This window comes from Kogia breviceps, chromosome 1 (genome assembly GCF_026419965.1).
Source record: "Kogia breviceps isolate mKogBre1 chromosome 1, mKogBre1 haplotype 1, whole genome shotgun sequence".
NCBI lineage: Eukaryota > Metazoa > Chordata > Mammalia > Artiodactyla > Physeteridae > Kogia > Kogia breviceps.
The window spans coordinates 61,582,329-61,597,183 of NC_081310.1; the positions used below are offsets into that span (position 1 = coordinate 61,582,329).

A 14,855-nucleotide genomic window follows, 5' to 3' on the forward strand; every position below is an offset into this window, starting at 1 on the left:
ACCTCCTAAGACCATCACATTAGGTGTTAGAGCTTCAACATATGAATTTCTGGGGGTCCATATTCAGTTAATAACACTCGGAAACCTTGAACAAGTTATCAAATAATGATGAGGCTGCAAAAAAATTATAATAATAAGTCCTTTCAAAGAGCCACCTTAAAGGGCTGCTGTGATGCTTAAATGAGATATTGTAGATGTGGTGTTTAGAGCGATGCCTTACTTTCTTACACATTTACTGAGGAAATGTGTAAAGTGCTTTCTTGACATAAATCTAACAGCCCCAATAAGCAATACTTCTTAAGAAGGGGAAACCACACCTTACAAAATCTACAATGATGTAGAAAACTTGTAGAACTCTGGGGCAGTCTGTGGGTTTAGTGAACAGGTTCGGGGCAAAGGAGGGAGCAAAGAGAGGAAGGATTAATCACTTGTAGGTGGACAAAAATCACTCTCCTCCTACTGAAACTTTTTGCTTTATTTGTACTGATTATTCTAGTAAAATATCCTCATTGTGGAAGATGAGAGCACACAGAGGACTCTAGAGATGGGAAATGTAACATTTTGGATATTCTCTCCCTGTCCTCTCTCTGAGTATTCTTTTTTCTTTTTTTTTAAATTGAAGTATAATTGATTTACAATACTGTGTTAGTTTCTGGCATACAGCAAAGTGTATATACATACATACCTATATATATATATATATATATACATATATATTTATATTCTTTTTTGACTCTTTTCCATTATAGTTTATTACAAGATATTGAATATAGTTCTCTGTGCTATTAAGTAAATTCTTGTTGTTTTTCTATTTTATATATAGTAGTGTGCATCTGTTAATCCCATACTCCCAAATTATCCCTCCCCCTTCCTTTCCCTTTGGTAGCCATAAGTTTGTTTTCTATGTCTGTGAGTCTGTTTCCGTTTGGTAAATAAATTCATTTGTACTAATTTTTAGATTCCACATATGAGTGATATCATACAATATTTGTCTTTCTCTATCTGACTTACTTCACTTAGTATGATAATCTCCGAGTCCATCCACGTTGCTGCAAATGGCAATATTTCATTCTTTTTTATGGCTGAGTAATATTCCGTTGTATATACATATGACATCTTCTTTATCCATTCATCTGTTGATGGACACAAGTATTATTTTGTCTTTAGAGTTAAGCAGATTTTATGCACTTTTGTTTTCTTACTTTTTCCCCCCCAGAAAACCATATCTCATAAACATTTGCCCAGGCTATTAAAACTTCTTTATCAGTATTTAAATCAGAAGAGGGTCAATTTTGAATGACGTTTTAAAGGTAAGGAATTAGATTAGATAAGGTCTCATCACCCTTGTCTGATAGAATATAGACCAGAATTTAATCCGTGTAAGCAGAAGCCCCTGGGAAGGAAAGTGCCTTTTCTCTATAGCCCTCAGACTTGCTGGGCAATTGCCCCAAGGTAAGTAACAAACTGCTGTCCAGACCAGCTTTGAGTCCTCTGTTTATCAGGGGTTGGACTCTTGGTTTTGTTAACTCTTGGAGGCCATAAAACAATACATCTGTCATGCTTCAGCTTGCTCCTCTGCCCTCTGTCCACTGTAAACACCCCACACCCTGTCTTTCCCTGTCCAGGTAGGCTGGAAGCCCCACACTGCTCTCAAGGAGCTTAGCTCATCTGGCCCACCGAGTGCCCCCTCTTCCCTTCTGGTCCAGATCACTGCTCTTCAAGAATTTGCAGCCTTAAGGAACTGATTGGAATGTGGGACCTGGGGCCTCCCTGGAGGAGATGGAGGGGGGCAGCCCAGGTTGGCCCACTGCCTGGTGAGTGAGTTGTGAGACATCTGGATGGAATGGTATTTGCTTTCTTTTAAGCACAGCTGCAAAGACTGCTGCTCATAACCCAGCACCTGTGTGTGTGACGCACACGTGGTGACAGACATTTTATAGAGCACGTTTCTATCCAGGTACTTTGCTGAGAGTTATATATGCATTGTCCCCTTTGATCTTTACACGAATCCATGAGGTAGACTGTTGTTACTCCCGTTGGATGCAAGTAGCTTTGGCTGTGCTAAGTCATGTGGCTGGTGAGTACAGAACCAAGACTTGCACCTTCATCTCCCTCACTCTAAAGTCTAGGCTTTTAACTGCTGTCCTAAACCACCCCCCCCCCCGAGAGCAGAGCATCCTAAAGCTGGAAGGGGTTTCAGGGGAGCTTTAAAAGCATTTTCAATGTCCCACCCCTCTGCCATCCAATTAAATCTCTGGCTGGGGCCTGGCATAAGATATTGTAAGTTCTGCAAGTAATTCTGAGGGCAGCTTGGGTTGAGAACCAGTAAAATCCAACACCTTTATTTACACATGATGAAACTGAGGCTCAGTGGGGGGTTCTCCCAAGTTTATGCTTCTATTGAGAAACAGAGCTGGAGCTAGGTCAGGTATTTCAAAGCTGTTCAAGTCCATAGAGATCCGATGTGGCCACAAACATTGCAGGGAGGTGCTGATTCAAAGCCGTAAGGTGGGCTTGATTCCAGACAAGAAGCCAGACTCACCCCTGCTTCTTGCCCCTCAAACCACAGGAGGCTCATTTCTCCATACTCAGCCCTCAAATGCCAATTTGAACATTAGGAAATTGAGTTTGTCTCTTGCGTGGCCCTTTTAGGGATGATATTTGGAAGTTTAAAGTCCCGTGAGGCAGCCCTCTGCTAGCATGGGGAGCAGACCACCCACCCCCCGACCTCCACTGCCAGGTCCCTCTCAGGCATTCCCAGATGCTCCTGACCTCACCTGTGGCCACAAGTTGCCCCCTTCAGGTGTGTGTCTCTCTCCTCTCAGGCCACATGGCCAGCTCCACATGGCAAATCTGTGGCCAAAGGTTACAGAGGTTGGACTTAGGTCCCGAGAATCTAGTTCCCAGAGGCAATGGTAGAGAGGGGGTGTGGTCTGAGCCAGCCTGTCCCCCTAGGAAGGTTGGGAATTTGGGAGGGCAGTGAAAGTGGAAGAATGGTCAAGATATTCCTCCCTCTTTTCTGGGGAGCCACGAGCCAGCGTTCGTTCCCCTCAGGAGGGAGGTGACATTTGGAGGTGCACCCTAGGACCTAGGAGATAGAACAGAAGAAACTGGGACCCCTGACCCAGAAGTCTGACCTCTGGGGAGGGGATCCCCTTCCTTCGGTGAGGGGCAAGTTGTGTCATCCTGTCATCATATTCAGTCTTTTTTGTTTAATCTTGTCAGCTCTCCGTGATATTTGTCTGGTCACCTCCCCTGTCTTCCCACCCCTTATAGGTTGCTTACATCCTCACTCAGAGCAGCTTCCTGTTGGTATGAGGGGGAAACCCTGCTGGTATGTATGTGCTGGAGTCTCTGAGAAGGGGCATCTGGAGTCCAGCACCGTCTCCATCTGTGCCCACACAAAAGAGGTTGTCTACGTGGAAAACAAACAGGAAGGCACCTAATGGTGTCTGTTCTGGATGTTTCTATAGCATCAGTGTCTCCCCAGGAATCTCCAGTTGACATCCGTGCTCCCAAAACACCCTTTTTCAGTTATTGGGTCTTGATTAGGTTTGGGAAACATAAAGTTCAGAGTCTGGTGGACTCCGGTCAAGGATTACCAAGGGTGGAGGCAGGGAGTTTAAGCCATCTTAGGCCCAAAGTAATGGTTAAGAACATAAGTGCCAAGCAAACTGGTCTGGGTTCAAATGACCACTAATTAGCTGGACCAAGTTCTTGAAAATGTGCCTCATTTTCCTAATCTGCAAAGGAAGGATAATTCAGTGTCTACTGCACAGAGATGTAGTGAGTATTAAATGAGGTAATGGGTATAAAGATTTTAGAACAGTGCCTGGCACACTGCAAGCTCTCCAGAGAATGTTAGCTGTGGTTAGTTTAGGCTGACTGCCTGATTTCTCCCAGACCTCAGGCCCAAGCTGATGTGCACCGCTGTCAGTTGGATGGACATTCAGGATGGGCAGGGGAGGGTGGGGGGAGACAGACTCTGTGGAATAGAGTCGCCCCATGATGGCAGCCCAGGCTCCTGTTGTCTTTCTCCTGGCCCCCACCCGAGGCTGGGCTCCTGCCTGAGCTCATAAAGCCCCACCTTCTCTCTCTGGTTCTCGGAGAGGTGCACAAAGAGTGACCGCTTGTCTGGGCAGCCGAGCGGTTGTGCTGAAGGGGAGACACGCCAGCTTTAGTCATGTGGCAAATCCCCAGGACCCTTCCTGGAGCCCACCCAGTCCCACAGACGAGGACTCAGCCATGACTCACTGGATCCGGGTGGTGCCCAAGCCTAAGTCACCTGGCACCCCTTCCTCCAACCCCTGGGATTTGGCATCCACAGCCTGGACCAGGTTCCCTTATCATAACTTCTCAACCTCTTTCCTCCTTTCCACCCTCCTTCCCTCCTTTCTTTCCTCCCTATCCCTTGATCTCTCGTTGATCAGATAGATCTTGGCTGATTTCCCTGGCAACAAGGATGGTTTGAGCCTGAGAGGTGGGTAATGGAGATGGTAGCTTCTCAGGCCACCCCCCCACTCCCCCCGTCAGAGGTATTGTGAGGGACAACGGACAAGCAGGCAAAGAGGGAGACTGCCTGCACTGACATGGTGCCGTTTCTGTAATCTGGGAGTAGGTGTCTCCAAAGAGATCTTCCCCACCCTGCCCTCTGCAGCTGACTGATGCAGGAATTTCCACTATTAGTCATCCATTCTGGTAAGCAAGAGTCCAGCCCGTCCCCTTTGAGAATGCAACTATACCTACAGGGCATGAGGAACTCTTTAAATTATATCAGTGATTTCCACAGTGTGTGAATCCATTCATTCCACAAGTATTGAGCACCTCGTATGAGCCGGACACTATTTCTAGGTACTTTTGTTCACAGTAGTGAACAAAATGGACAAAAATCTCTGCCTTCTTGGACATTACATTCCAGTGGGGGGAGAGAAAATAAACATGATAAATAGATAGATTGTATAGTTGGTTAGAAATTGGTAAGAATTGCAAAACAAAACAAAACAACTCATCCATAATGTAGGGTAGGTGGGGTTGGGAATGCTAGGGGTGGGGGACAAGGACGGGGCAGGGAAGTTTGTTGTCATTTTAAATAGGGTGGTCAGAGTGGGCCTCCTTGAGAGGGTAGCATTTGAAAAAAGAGTTCAAAGAGGTAAGAAGAGAAGTAGCCTTGCCAACGTGGGGGAAGAGCATTCCAAGCAGAGAGAGCAGCTGGGGCAAAAGCCCTAACTCAAAAGCAACCTGGTAATTTGGAGGCAGAACAAGGAGGCCATGTGGCTGGAGGGAGAGGGTTCGGCGGGGAGAGAAGTGGTAGAGGTGGAGAAGGAATGGGCGGTGTCAGATCACGTGGGGCCTCATGACTCTGACTGAAATGGGAGCTGGTGCAGGGCTCTGAGCAGGGGAGTGACAAGACTAGACTAGGTTGTGGGACTAGACACATAGGAGTTAGGGAGCTGTTGCAGAAGCCTGGGGTAGACAGGCTCAGGCCGGGAGGATGGAAGTGGATTCAGGTTGCCTTTGGAAAAGGGAGCTAACAGAATTGCCATATGGACTGATGTAGGTACGAGAGGAACGGGGGTCAAGGATGACCCCTTTCCTGAGCACCACTTTCCTTGTTCTAACAAGCCAAGGCTCTGAGGGAAATGAGAGTGGAGAGCTCTGGAGCAGGATGGCAGGCAGCGGAAGAGGAAGGGGACATGGAGGGCATGGTGTTGGAGCAAGGCTCCAACCTTGCCTTTAGCCCTGGCCAGGTCCTACCCTAGCTTCTGTCTCTAGATTAGGCTTCTTGTCTCTGAAAAAACTGGGTTCTGAAGTTCAAACCCTGTGCCTGGGGCCCTGCAGTCCTGGGGGGGACTAGATTTCCACTGGGGAGTGCTTAGTGTCCCTGAGGAGTGGGCTGGCTGGGCCCTCCTTGGGGTCTGCAGAAACAATGTCCTGGACTTGGCTGGGAATGCGGGGGTGGGGTGAGGAGCCCACACAGAGCAATTGCCTTTCCCCTCTGCAAAGCCAAACTGCTCTGGGACCTGCCCCAGCCTGTGAAGTCTGAGATAGCTATTTACCTGGGCTCCTGGCCTCATAATGGGAGGGCAGGAGGGAGATTTAAAGGGCCCAGCCTCTCATCGCACTCCCGCCCCAACCGTCTGAGGATATGGCATTGCAACGGCTGCTTCTTCTGCTGAGTTCACTATTCATGAGTTCTTTGTGACATCCTCTTCCTGGAGGTGGGCAGAGGATGGACAGCTCCATGAGGGGCAAGCTTCCTGGAAGCCTTGCGTTCAGGGAGTTGGAGAGGGGGAGAGAAAGAGAATAGGTGGGTGGGCTCAAAGCTCGCGGGTGTGAGCAGTAACCTTTCCCTGTAGGGGACTGGAGGGGGTGTGTCTCTGTGTTCTTATGGCAGAGGCAGGGCCCAGGAGGGCCAGCTACTGATCCCAGCTCATTAAGCCAGATTTCACTGGAATGTTTACAGGGGTCAAGACACTAACATTTATTGGAATGTCCGTTTGTATCCAAACAACTTATTGCCCATTTGCTAATTATAGTATTTTTCCTGCCCATCTAAACTTCTTGGGCTACATTAGAATCTGAGGGTTAGAAATGCCCAGGTTACCGTTTGATACACAAAATCCTTCATTTTCCCCTTAAGCGTTCTCACACCAGTTTCTTGCACTTAACCCTCCAATTGTAGAGAATTTCCTGCTGAGGAGACAACCTGACAGGCTGGACTGGCTCCTTAAGAGTCTCCTTTAAATAGAAACTTTGAAGGCAATAATGTCCAAACAAGGCCAGTGTAGGCTCTCTGGGGCCAAGATCTGAACTGGGTGACCTTCCAGATCTCTCTAAAAGCCCTCTGACCCTAACCCGGGAGGAAGATTGTCTTCCAAGACCAACCTCTCGATATGGGCCGTTTACAGAAGCTCTCAGCCCAAAGCCCTAAGCCAGGAGTCCGCCCAGGGTCCTACAAAGGAAGCTGTGTTCTCAGGCCTGGCAGGAGGCCAGGGGAAGTTGGTCCAGTTATGCCTCAGCCTTCCTTTCCATCCCTTAGGGTCAGGTCTGTTTTCTGGCCCTCCAGGCAGGCATTCTTGCCCAGGGCGGGAGAGGCTAGGAGAGCAGCCCTTCCCGAGCTGGGAGCCATGACTCACAGGTAGTTACCTGTCCTTGGGCTCCCTGCCAAGGCTGCGAGGGAGCCTGAGAGGAGACATTTAGAGTTCATTCCTGTTTATTCCTCTTAAGCTCTTCTTGGGTGAGTTGGGCTTTGACCCCTTCCTGATGAACCATAGTGTTTTAATCCCCCAAGAAGCAGGGATTTTCCATGTTTTTGTTTTCCCTTGGGAGGGGTCTGGTGCTTTCCAGGGTCCTGGATGTTTGTGTCTTCTTCCCTTCCAGCTCAGTGACCGGTCTGGGGCTATAACACCTTATATAGAAGACCTGATCCTTTTGTTCTCTGGTTGGTCTTCTGTCCAGGGTGGTCTAGATCACCAGAGGAGGCTGACCTCTACGGGCCTTGGCAAAGTGCCAAGCACAGTGTCTGTCACAAATGCCAGTGTCCTTCCCACCCCCACCCCTCCGCCAGGAATCCTGGTCTCCAAAGATCACTAACATTCGCCTCACAAGGCACCCACAGGCAGGTGGGCGCTGCTGAGCTTGCTGTGAGGCCTCTGGGACCGACCCACCTGCCCAGTCCTGTCTGGGGGTGAGGGTGAGGATGCAGTGACTACAGATGGGCGTGCCAGCTGCCAGATTCCTGAGTCCTGCCCTGCAGTGCGTGACGCCCAGCCAGGGCGTCTCCAGAGGTGAGGCCGTTGTTTAAAACCTAGGAGCCAGGAGAGGGGACTCCCACATTCAAGGCACGCTCTCAGAGAGGCGATCTGGAGAAAGAACCGCGGCAGCACGGAGTGAGGTATGTTACCTGCCTTCACCTGCCTGGTGGGGGCCGGATGTGGGACAAGGGTTGTGTATCTGGGTGTCTGGGGCCTGGTTGCAGGGCCTGATTCATTGCTCTTCTTGGGAGCTCAGCTGAGCCAGCTAAGATCCAAAGGCTAGGTTTAATGTCTGCCACTGTTTGGATTTCTTTTTCACAACTGATAAGCATCTCAGTGACTTAGAAGAAAGCAGGTTCAGAGCTGGGGCTGAACACAAAGAGACGAGGAGAGGGTGGGCTGGCATGGCTAGACTCTTCTAAGGGCTGCCCAGAATGCCTAGTTCCGGGTGTGGGTGTGGTTCCAGCCCCTGGATGGGAGAACAGAGATAAAGCTGGAGGGAGCCAGAAGACGAGTCTCCCTCTTAGGCCACAATTGGCTGTGTGACCTCAGGCCATCTGTCTCTTCCCTCGGCCCCTGACTCCTCTGGTAGGGGATTGGAAGGAAAGATTTTGAAGCGTTAGGATGTAGGATTTAAAGATGTAGGAGTGGGCTTCCCTGGTGGCGCAGTGGTTGAGAGTCCGCCTGCTGATGCAGGGGACATGGGTTCGTGCCCTGGTCCAGGAAGATCCCACATGCTGTGGAGTGGCTGCACCCGTAGGCCATGGCCGCTGAGCCTGCGCGTCCGGAGTCTGTGCTCCGCAGTGGGAGAGGCCACAGCAGTGAGACGCCCGCGTACTGCAAAAAAAAAAAAAAAAAGATGTAGGAGTGTCCCTGGTCCCCCCCCGCCCCTGCCTTTCCAACCCCCCATCCTCCCATCCCAGCCAGAGGAGTTTGTGGCCGTCACAGGAGCAGAGTGGGCATCTGATCCAAGGCAGAGGTGGGTGCTGCATGAACAGGGTGGGGCATTTGCCTCTAGGACCCTTTGAGTATCCACCCCTAGCCTCCTTCAGCATCCTTGCTCTGTGGCCTGCCAACCCCCATGTCTCCTGTACAGCCCCAGCCCATCACTGGAGACATTTTGGGTTGCTTCCGATGAAATACTCACTCACTTTTTAAAAAAAATTTTCTTTTTTAAAGTTTTTATTAGAGAATAGTGGCTTTATAATGTTGTGTTAGTTTCTACTGTAGAGCAAAGTGAATCAGCTATGCGTATACATATATCTCCTCTTTTTTGGATTTCCTTCCCATTTACGTCACCACAGAGCACTGAGTAGAGTTCCCTGTGCTGTACAGCAGGTTCTCATTAGTTACCTATTTTATACATAGTCTCAATAGTGTATATATGTCAATCCCAATCTCCCAGTTCATCCCACCGCACCCCTTTCCCCTTGGTATCCATACTTTTTTTCTCTATGTCTGTGTCTCTATTTCTGCTTTGTAAATAAATCGTCTATACCAGTTTTTTCAGATTGCACACATATGCGTTAATATACGATATTTGTTTTTCTCTTTCTGACTTACTTCACTCTGTATGACAGTCTCTAGGTCCATCCACATCTCTACAAATGACCCAATTTTATTCCTTTTTATGGCTGAGTAATATTCCATTGTATATATGTGCCACATCTTCTTTATCCATTCATCTGCTTACTCAGTTTTAAAGACTGCTAGGCCTGCCTTTCTTTCCATCATATTCCACTACCTGCTCAGCCCAGAGATGTGGCCACCACAGCCTCACTCTCGGGGTGGCTCTGTGTGGTACTGAAGACCATGACAATAGCAGGAGAGGGCTCAGCTCCAGGTCCTCAGCCTCTTTGACCCACTCATCGTTGTGTCTGTAGGTGGACCAGGCCCTGAGGAAGGACATTCCCCTTTCCTGGGGAGGCATCAAGGCCCCAGACTTCTCCTGCAAAGGGTCCAGCCCTTTCCTGCTCCCCACATTGTCCTTCTGACCATGTGGGGTAGGGCAGTGTCGATCCTCTTCCTCTCTATTTCAGATGGGGAAGCTGGAGTCAGGGAGGGTGTGACGTTATCCCAGGACACCCTGGGAGTCACATGCCAGCTGGGACAGGGGGCCAGGTCTCTGGCATTTTCCAAGTTTTTGGCTACAGATGCACCTGCTGCTCAGAAGCGTCCTAGGTCAAGACCCTAGGTAAAGGATTCTGAGAAAACATGAGTCCAGAAACAGAAAAGGGCTGGTGCACTCTAGGGGTTTGCATGGTTTCACCCAGGCCGCTTTGTTCTGTCCCAGGTGAGGTGCTGGGTGGGGATCATCCCATCGGCTGAAGATGAGGCCACTCCTTCTCCTGTATTTTGGTAAGTATCCCTTCGCATCCTTCCAGGCCCTGTCATATACCAGGGAGGGGACAGCCGTGGGTAGGAGGACAGTCTACCAAAGTGTGAGCATCACCAGTCACCCTGGGGTCTTTGGGTTTGGGACACTTGTCTACAGGGATGTCTGTGAGGTTTCTCTGTCCTGGGGGCCTTTGAAGAAGATGATCTTGAGAGGCTCCCAAATGTCTTCTTCCTACCTGAGGGTGGTTTGTGGCTCCCCCAGTGCCCTGCATGGTTTATTTCCCATCCTCTCACTCTCAAGCTGGTCTCAGAGCCATCATGGCTTGAGTTCTTGATGTTCAGTGAATTGCAGCCGGTTACTCCCAAAGCGTGGCAGGGTCACCTTTACAGATAAAGGAGCAGACAGAATGCAGGTATCTCCCAGTGTCCCACAAACAGCCAGCAGCCAGCGCTACTCTGGGCTGTTGACAGAGGCCACGCTGCAGGTGAGGAGGGTCGTAGGACATGTTCTGGTGTGTCTGCAGCTCTGTTCTAAAAAGCCACATATGGATGCTACATTTCAGGATCATCCGGGCTTTTTAGCTGCCAGCGTTTCTCCTCCTTTCTTTTTAGATTGGGGGCTACAGACTATAAAATCAGCTTTTTTAGCAAACAGCATCAGGATTGCGATTATTCCCACAACCAGCAGGTGGGAGCATGAAGAAGGTGGAGAAGAGGGTCTAGTCTTGCCAATAGACGTCGGCTTCCCTGAGGCACAGTGGGGTGGCCGGCTAGAGCCTCTTCTCTCTAGGCTGCACCCCTGTACCCCCTCTGATTTCAGCCTTGCCCAGTGTCCTGTGTGCCCAGCAAGCCTGCTCCCGTGGGGCCTGCTATCCACCCGTTGGGGACCTGCTCATTGGGAGGACCCGGTTTCTCCGAGCTTCATCTACCTGTGGCCTGGCCAAGCCTGAGACCTACTGCACCCAGTATGGTGAGGTAGGCTCTTCCTCCATGGCCTCCGGGAGCTGGAAGAAGGCGAGCTTGGGCGGGGGTGGGGAAGCCTGCCATCTGTTCACTGAATACTTAGAGTGGACTTGGTATCGACTTAGATCCACACGCTGTGGGGAGTGCAAGAAAAGCATAAGACCGGATCTCTGCCTCTAAGGAATTTTCACCTTTGTTGGGCAAGAGAAAATGTACTCAGAACTAGCGGAATAGCTCCTTTCTCTCTTTTGCTTGATAAAGCTGGAGTTTTTCTCAGGCCTTGGGCCTGGGCAGGACAGTTTTCCAAGTCTCGGGAGTAAGCAATCAGATAGATAGGGATCCTTTAGGTGAGTGGAGTGTAAGGCTCCATCTTTGGTGGACAGCGTCAAGGCTGGTGGAGCACAGATCCTGGGGTGTGTGCAAGGCTTGTGTTCTTGTTGAAGGGGGAAATGAGCTGTGCCATGGCCCCTCTCTTGCTGCCATCTCTTTGGCTAGTGTTGGGGAAAGGGTATGGCTGGAGCTACCAAATGATTATAGGCTGGAGTTTATCCTTCTATGTTTTGCAGTCATCACGTGTGGCTTACCTCTCAGCCTCTGCATGTTTGGTCCACATGTTTCACCACTCTGGGAGAAGTGGGAGACATTTTTTTTTGTCGAATTTTTTTTAATTAAAAGAAATTTTTTTGAAGTATAGTTGACTTACAATGTTGTATTAGTTTCAGGTGTATAACAAAGTAATTGAGTTATATTCTTTTCCATTATAGGTTATTATAAGATAGTGAACATAGTTCCTCGTGTTATATAGTAGGTCCTTGTTGGTTATCTGTTTTATATATAGCAGTGTGTATCTGTTAATCCTAACCTCCTAATTTATCCCTCCCCCTGGGGAAATATTCAAATTGCCGTTAAAGGACACAGATCAGTGAGACAAACAAGTGACTTGAGGTTAGCAAGGAGGTTCAGTGGCTCAGCTGATAAGGAAACGAGCTGAGCAAATCCAGGCACTGGAACTCTTTGACCTACATCAATTATCATCACCTATTTAGGCAACTGATTTTTTTTCAAAAAGAGCCATTGTGATTTTTCTTCTACTTTGCCTCTGGACCTTTCTGGTTAGGAACTTTGGTTTTCTTTCCTTTTCCCTTCAACAAGGTTGGGGTCTTTCCTTGCTCCTTGTGTTTACCAAGGTGGAAATCACTCAGTGTTTTCTTGTTTCCCAGCTGCCTGTCTCATTTGGCCATTTTTCTGCCCTCAAAACACAGGTTTGGACAAAGGGAAGAGGGAGGGAGTGGTTTTCCCTTGAGCCTCTGCATCTCTTGGGGTAAAAAGACACAGAGAGAAAGGGAGTGAGAGAGATTAATGGCCATGAAGGAGGCTTGGGTTGTCTGTGGTTTCCTCTTTCTGGGTGGTTCTTGTCCTCAGGACCATGGAGATGGTATCTGATCCCGTCTCTGGCCTCAGTGCCCTTCCAGTCCCCAGTGTTCCTTTGGCTACTTTTTAATCATAGGTGGTACTGTATAGTGGCTTTGGAGGTGCTGAGCAGAGATGGCTGTGGTTTCTGCATCTCACCCACTTGGATGTGGGAAAGCCCATTTGACAGTGTTGGGTAAGATGGACAGCAGCAGGCGAGTTCTCTCTGTGAGCTCAGATTACTCCACAAGCATCAGGGGACCTGGCACTATTGAGCATTCCAGGCAACAGAATGGTTTTAGTTGCTGCCTTCCCACACATCCTCCAAGCTTGTGCCACTGAGCCATGTCTAAACTTTTCAGGGAGTCCTCTGCTGATTCCCTTTCTTGGGCTGATCCATCTTCTGGGATGGGAAGCAAGGAGAGATCATAGGCCCCTGTGTTGGGATGTTCCTCGCCCGCGGCCCTGTCTGGACAGCCTCTTTCCCTCTAGGCTGGGATTTTGGCTTCATTCTGACCTGCCCTCTGCTTCTCTCAAATGCCTCAGTGAACCAACTGCTTCCCTTGCTCTTAAGCAGCCCCTTGAGGGAAAAACTGGGTGCTTGCAAAAGAGAAGTCTAGACTTTTGCAACCATGGGGATGGATAAATCTCAGCTATTTTGGTGCTGTGAAAGTTGAGAAACATTGGTTCTTTTTTTTCCTTTTTCTATAAGGGGAAATAAATCCATGTAACCTCTCGGAAGAGTGAAGGATAGGGCATCTTTAGTGCAGTGTAGCCCCAGGTCTGCCACTAACTTGTGGTGCGATCTTGGGCAAAATATTACCCCTCTCTAAGTCTTGCTTTCCTCTTCCATGAATGAGTGTTAGAGAAATGATCTTTAGGGTAGCTCTTTGCTCCAATTTTCTTTGGGAATGAGCTGCCTGCTGAGAGCCAACTTCTCTCCCCGACCTGTCTCCTCTCTGTCTTTTCTGATTTCTCTTTCCTTCTCCCTTCCCTACCTAACCACCTAGAGGTCACTGGTTGCCAGCAGTGAAGACACACGCTAAAGGCACAGATACCCCTCTGTACAGGTGTGCCCTGAACCCTCACTTGGTGCAGGGGCAGCTGTGTGATGAAAATTAGGAATCCAGATTTAACTCTGATGCGTTCCAATTTCAGTTTTTAAGTTTATTTTATTATTAAATGATAATATAGTAACTATAACTTATTAAGCACATATATGTCTCAGGCACTATACTAAGAGTTTAATATAAATTATCTCAATTAATTTTCACAATACTCCATGAGGTGGCTCTTATTATCCCCATGAGCTATTGGGAAAGTTTGGGTGTGTGCTGGGACCCCCAAACTTCTGACGGAAACACATAGGTATTGAGTTTTCTGAGTAGTTAGAGATGGGGGTGCAGTGGCCAGCCCCAGCTGGAAGGGCAGGTGGCATGGTACAGAGCTGCATTCCTAGGGCCTGCCCCTTCAATCCCCCTGCATCCCTCTCTACCAGCTCCCACCTCCATATACATACCTTCCTTAAGTCATAGCCTCTGGTTACTGCCTCTGTTCTATTTTCACGCAGTGGTGACATGGTAAGCCCTGAGCCAGTAAAATTCACCCAGCACCTGCTGCCTGTCTGCCTACTGGTATGGCATGAATGTAAGTGCAATTAGGGATTTAGGACTCTCGGGCATTTTAGCATTGCTTGCTTCCCCTGCCAACCCTGAAGAAACTCAGAGCAGTGGAGACTCCCTCCCGTTCCGAAATTGTCTCTCCCAGCTCCTGATCTCAGAGTGTGGCTCCTTTCTTGTGGGTTAATCTTAATCTGTTAGCATGTCACCTCTTCTGCCTAATTTTGTCTCACTGGCTCAATCCTATTGGCCTTGAGGGCCGGCTTCTATGGGTTTTGGGTCCATATTGCAGCCTTTACAATGGACATACGACTCGGCCAGCTTTGCCTTGTGCGCCCACCCTAACCCAGCTTTGCCCTTCTGGGCCTACCTGCCTTGACTACCCGTTAACTGTCCAGGCTTGAACCTAGGCTGGTCTTTATCAAAATGGCCCGAGGCTGCAGTCCCACCCTGTCCCCTGGTTCTCTCTTTTCCAGCTCCTAGGTAACCTCTTAGTAAACTCACTGCACCGTTTTTCCCTAAAACCCAAGGCATGGATGAAAATATCTGTGATGTCTCCCTACCCTCATTCTCGTCTGTGCTTCCTCTGAGCCTTAGTTCTTCATTTCAAAAATAGGAGTAATGACAGCACTCACTTCAAACAGTTGTTGTGCAGACTGTATGAAGGAAGGAGCCAAGTGACCACTGGGCTGGTGTCTGGAAGATGCTAAATGTCCCATCCCCCTCTCCCCACCTCCCGGGGACCTGTGTCTGCATGCAGGGGCCTCCGCAT

The 14,855-nt window shown here is 49.0% G+C and overlaps 1 protein-coding gene across 8 annotated transcripts in view; it reads left to right on the forward strand.

Annotated features, from left to right (window-relative positions):
- LAMB3 (laminin subunit beta 3) overlaps positions 1-14,855 on the forward strand; it is a 126,132-nt gene that overhangs the window by 77,460 nt on the left and 33,817 nt on the right. For 4 of the 8 annotated variants that reach the window (XM_067032427.1, XM_067032420.1, XM_059040973.2 and 1 more), the window contains exons 2-3: positions 10,048-10,112; positions 10,912-11,066. In XM_067032427.1, the coding sequence (XP_066888528.1) occupies positions 10,085-10,112; positions 10,912-11,066 (183 nt within the window). In that variant the 5' untranslated portion in view covers positions 10,048-10,084. Of the gene's footprint in view, positions 1-7,380; positions 7,895-9,922; positions 9,949-10,047; positions 10,113-10,911; positions 11,067-14,855 lie in introns of those variants that run through there. The other 4 variants (XM_067032386.1, XM_059040960.2, XM_067032396.1 and 1 more) reach the window with 3 other exon arrangements.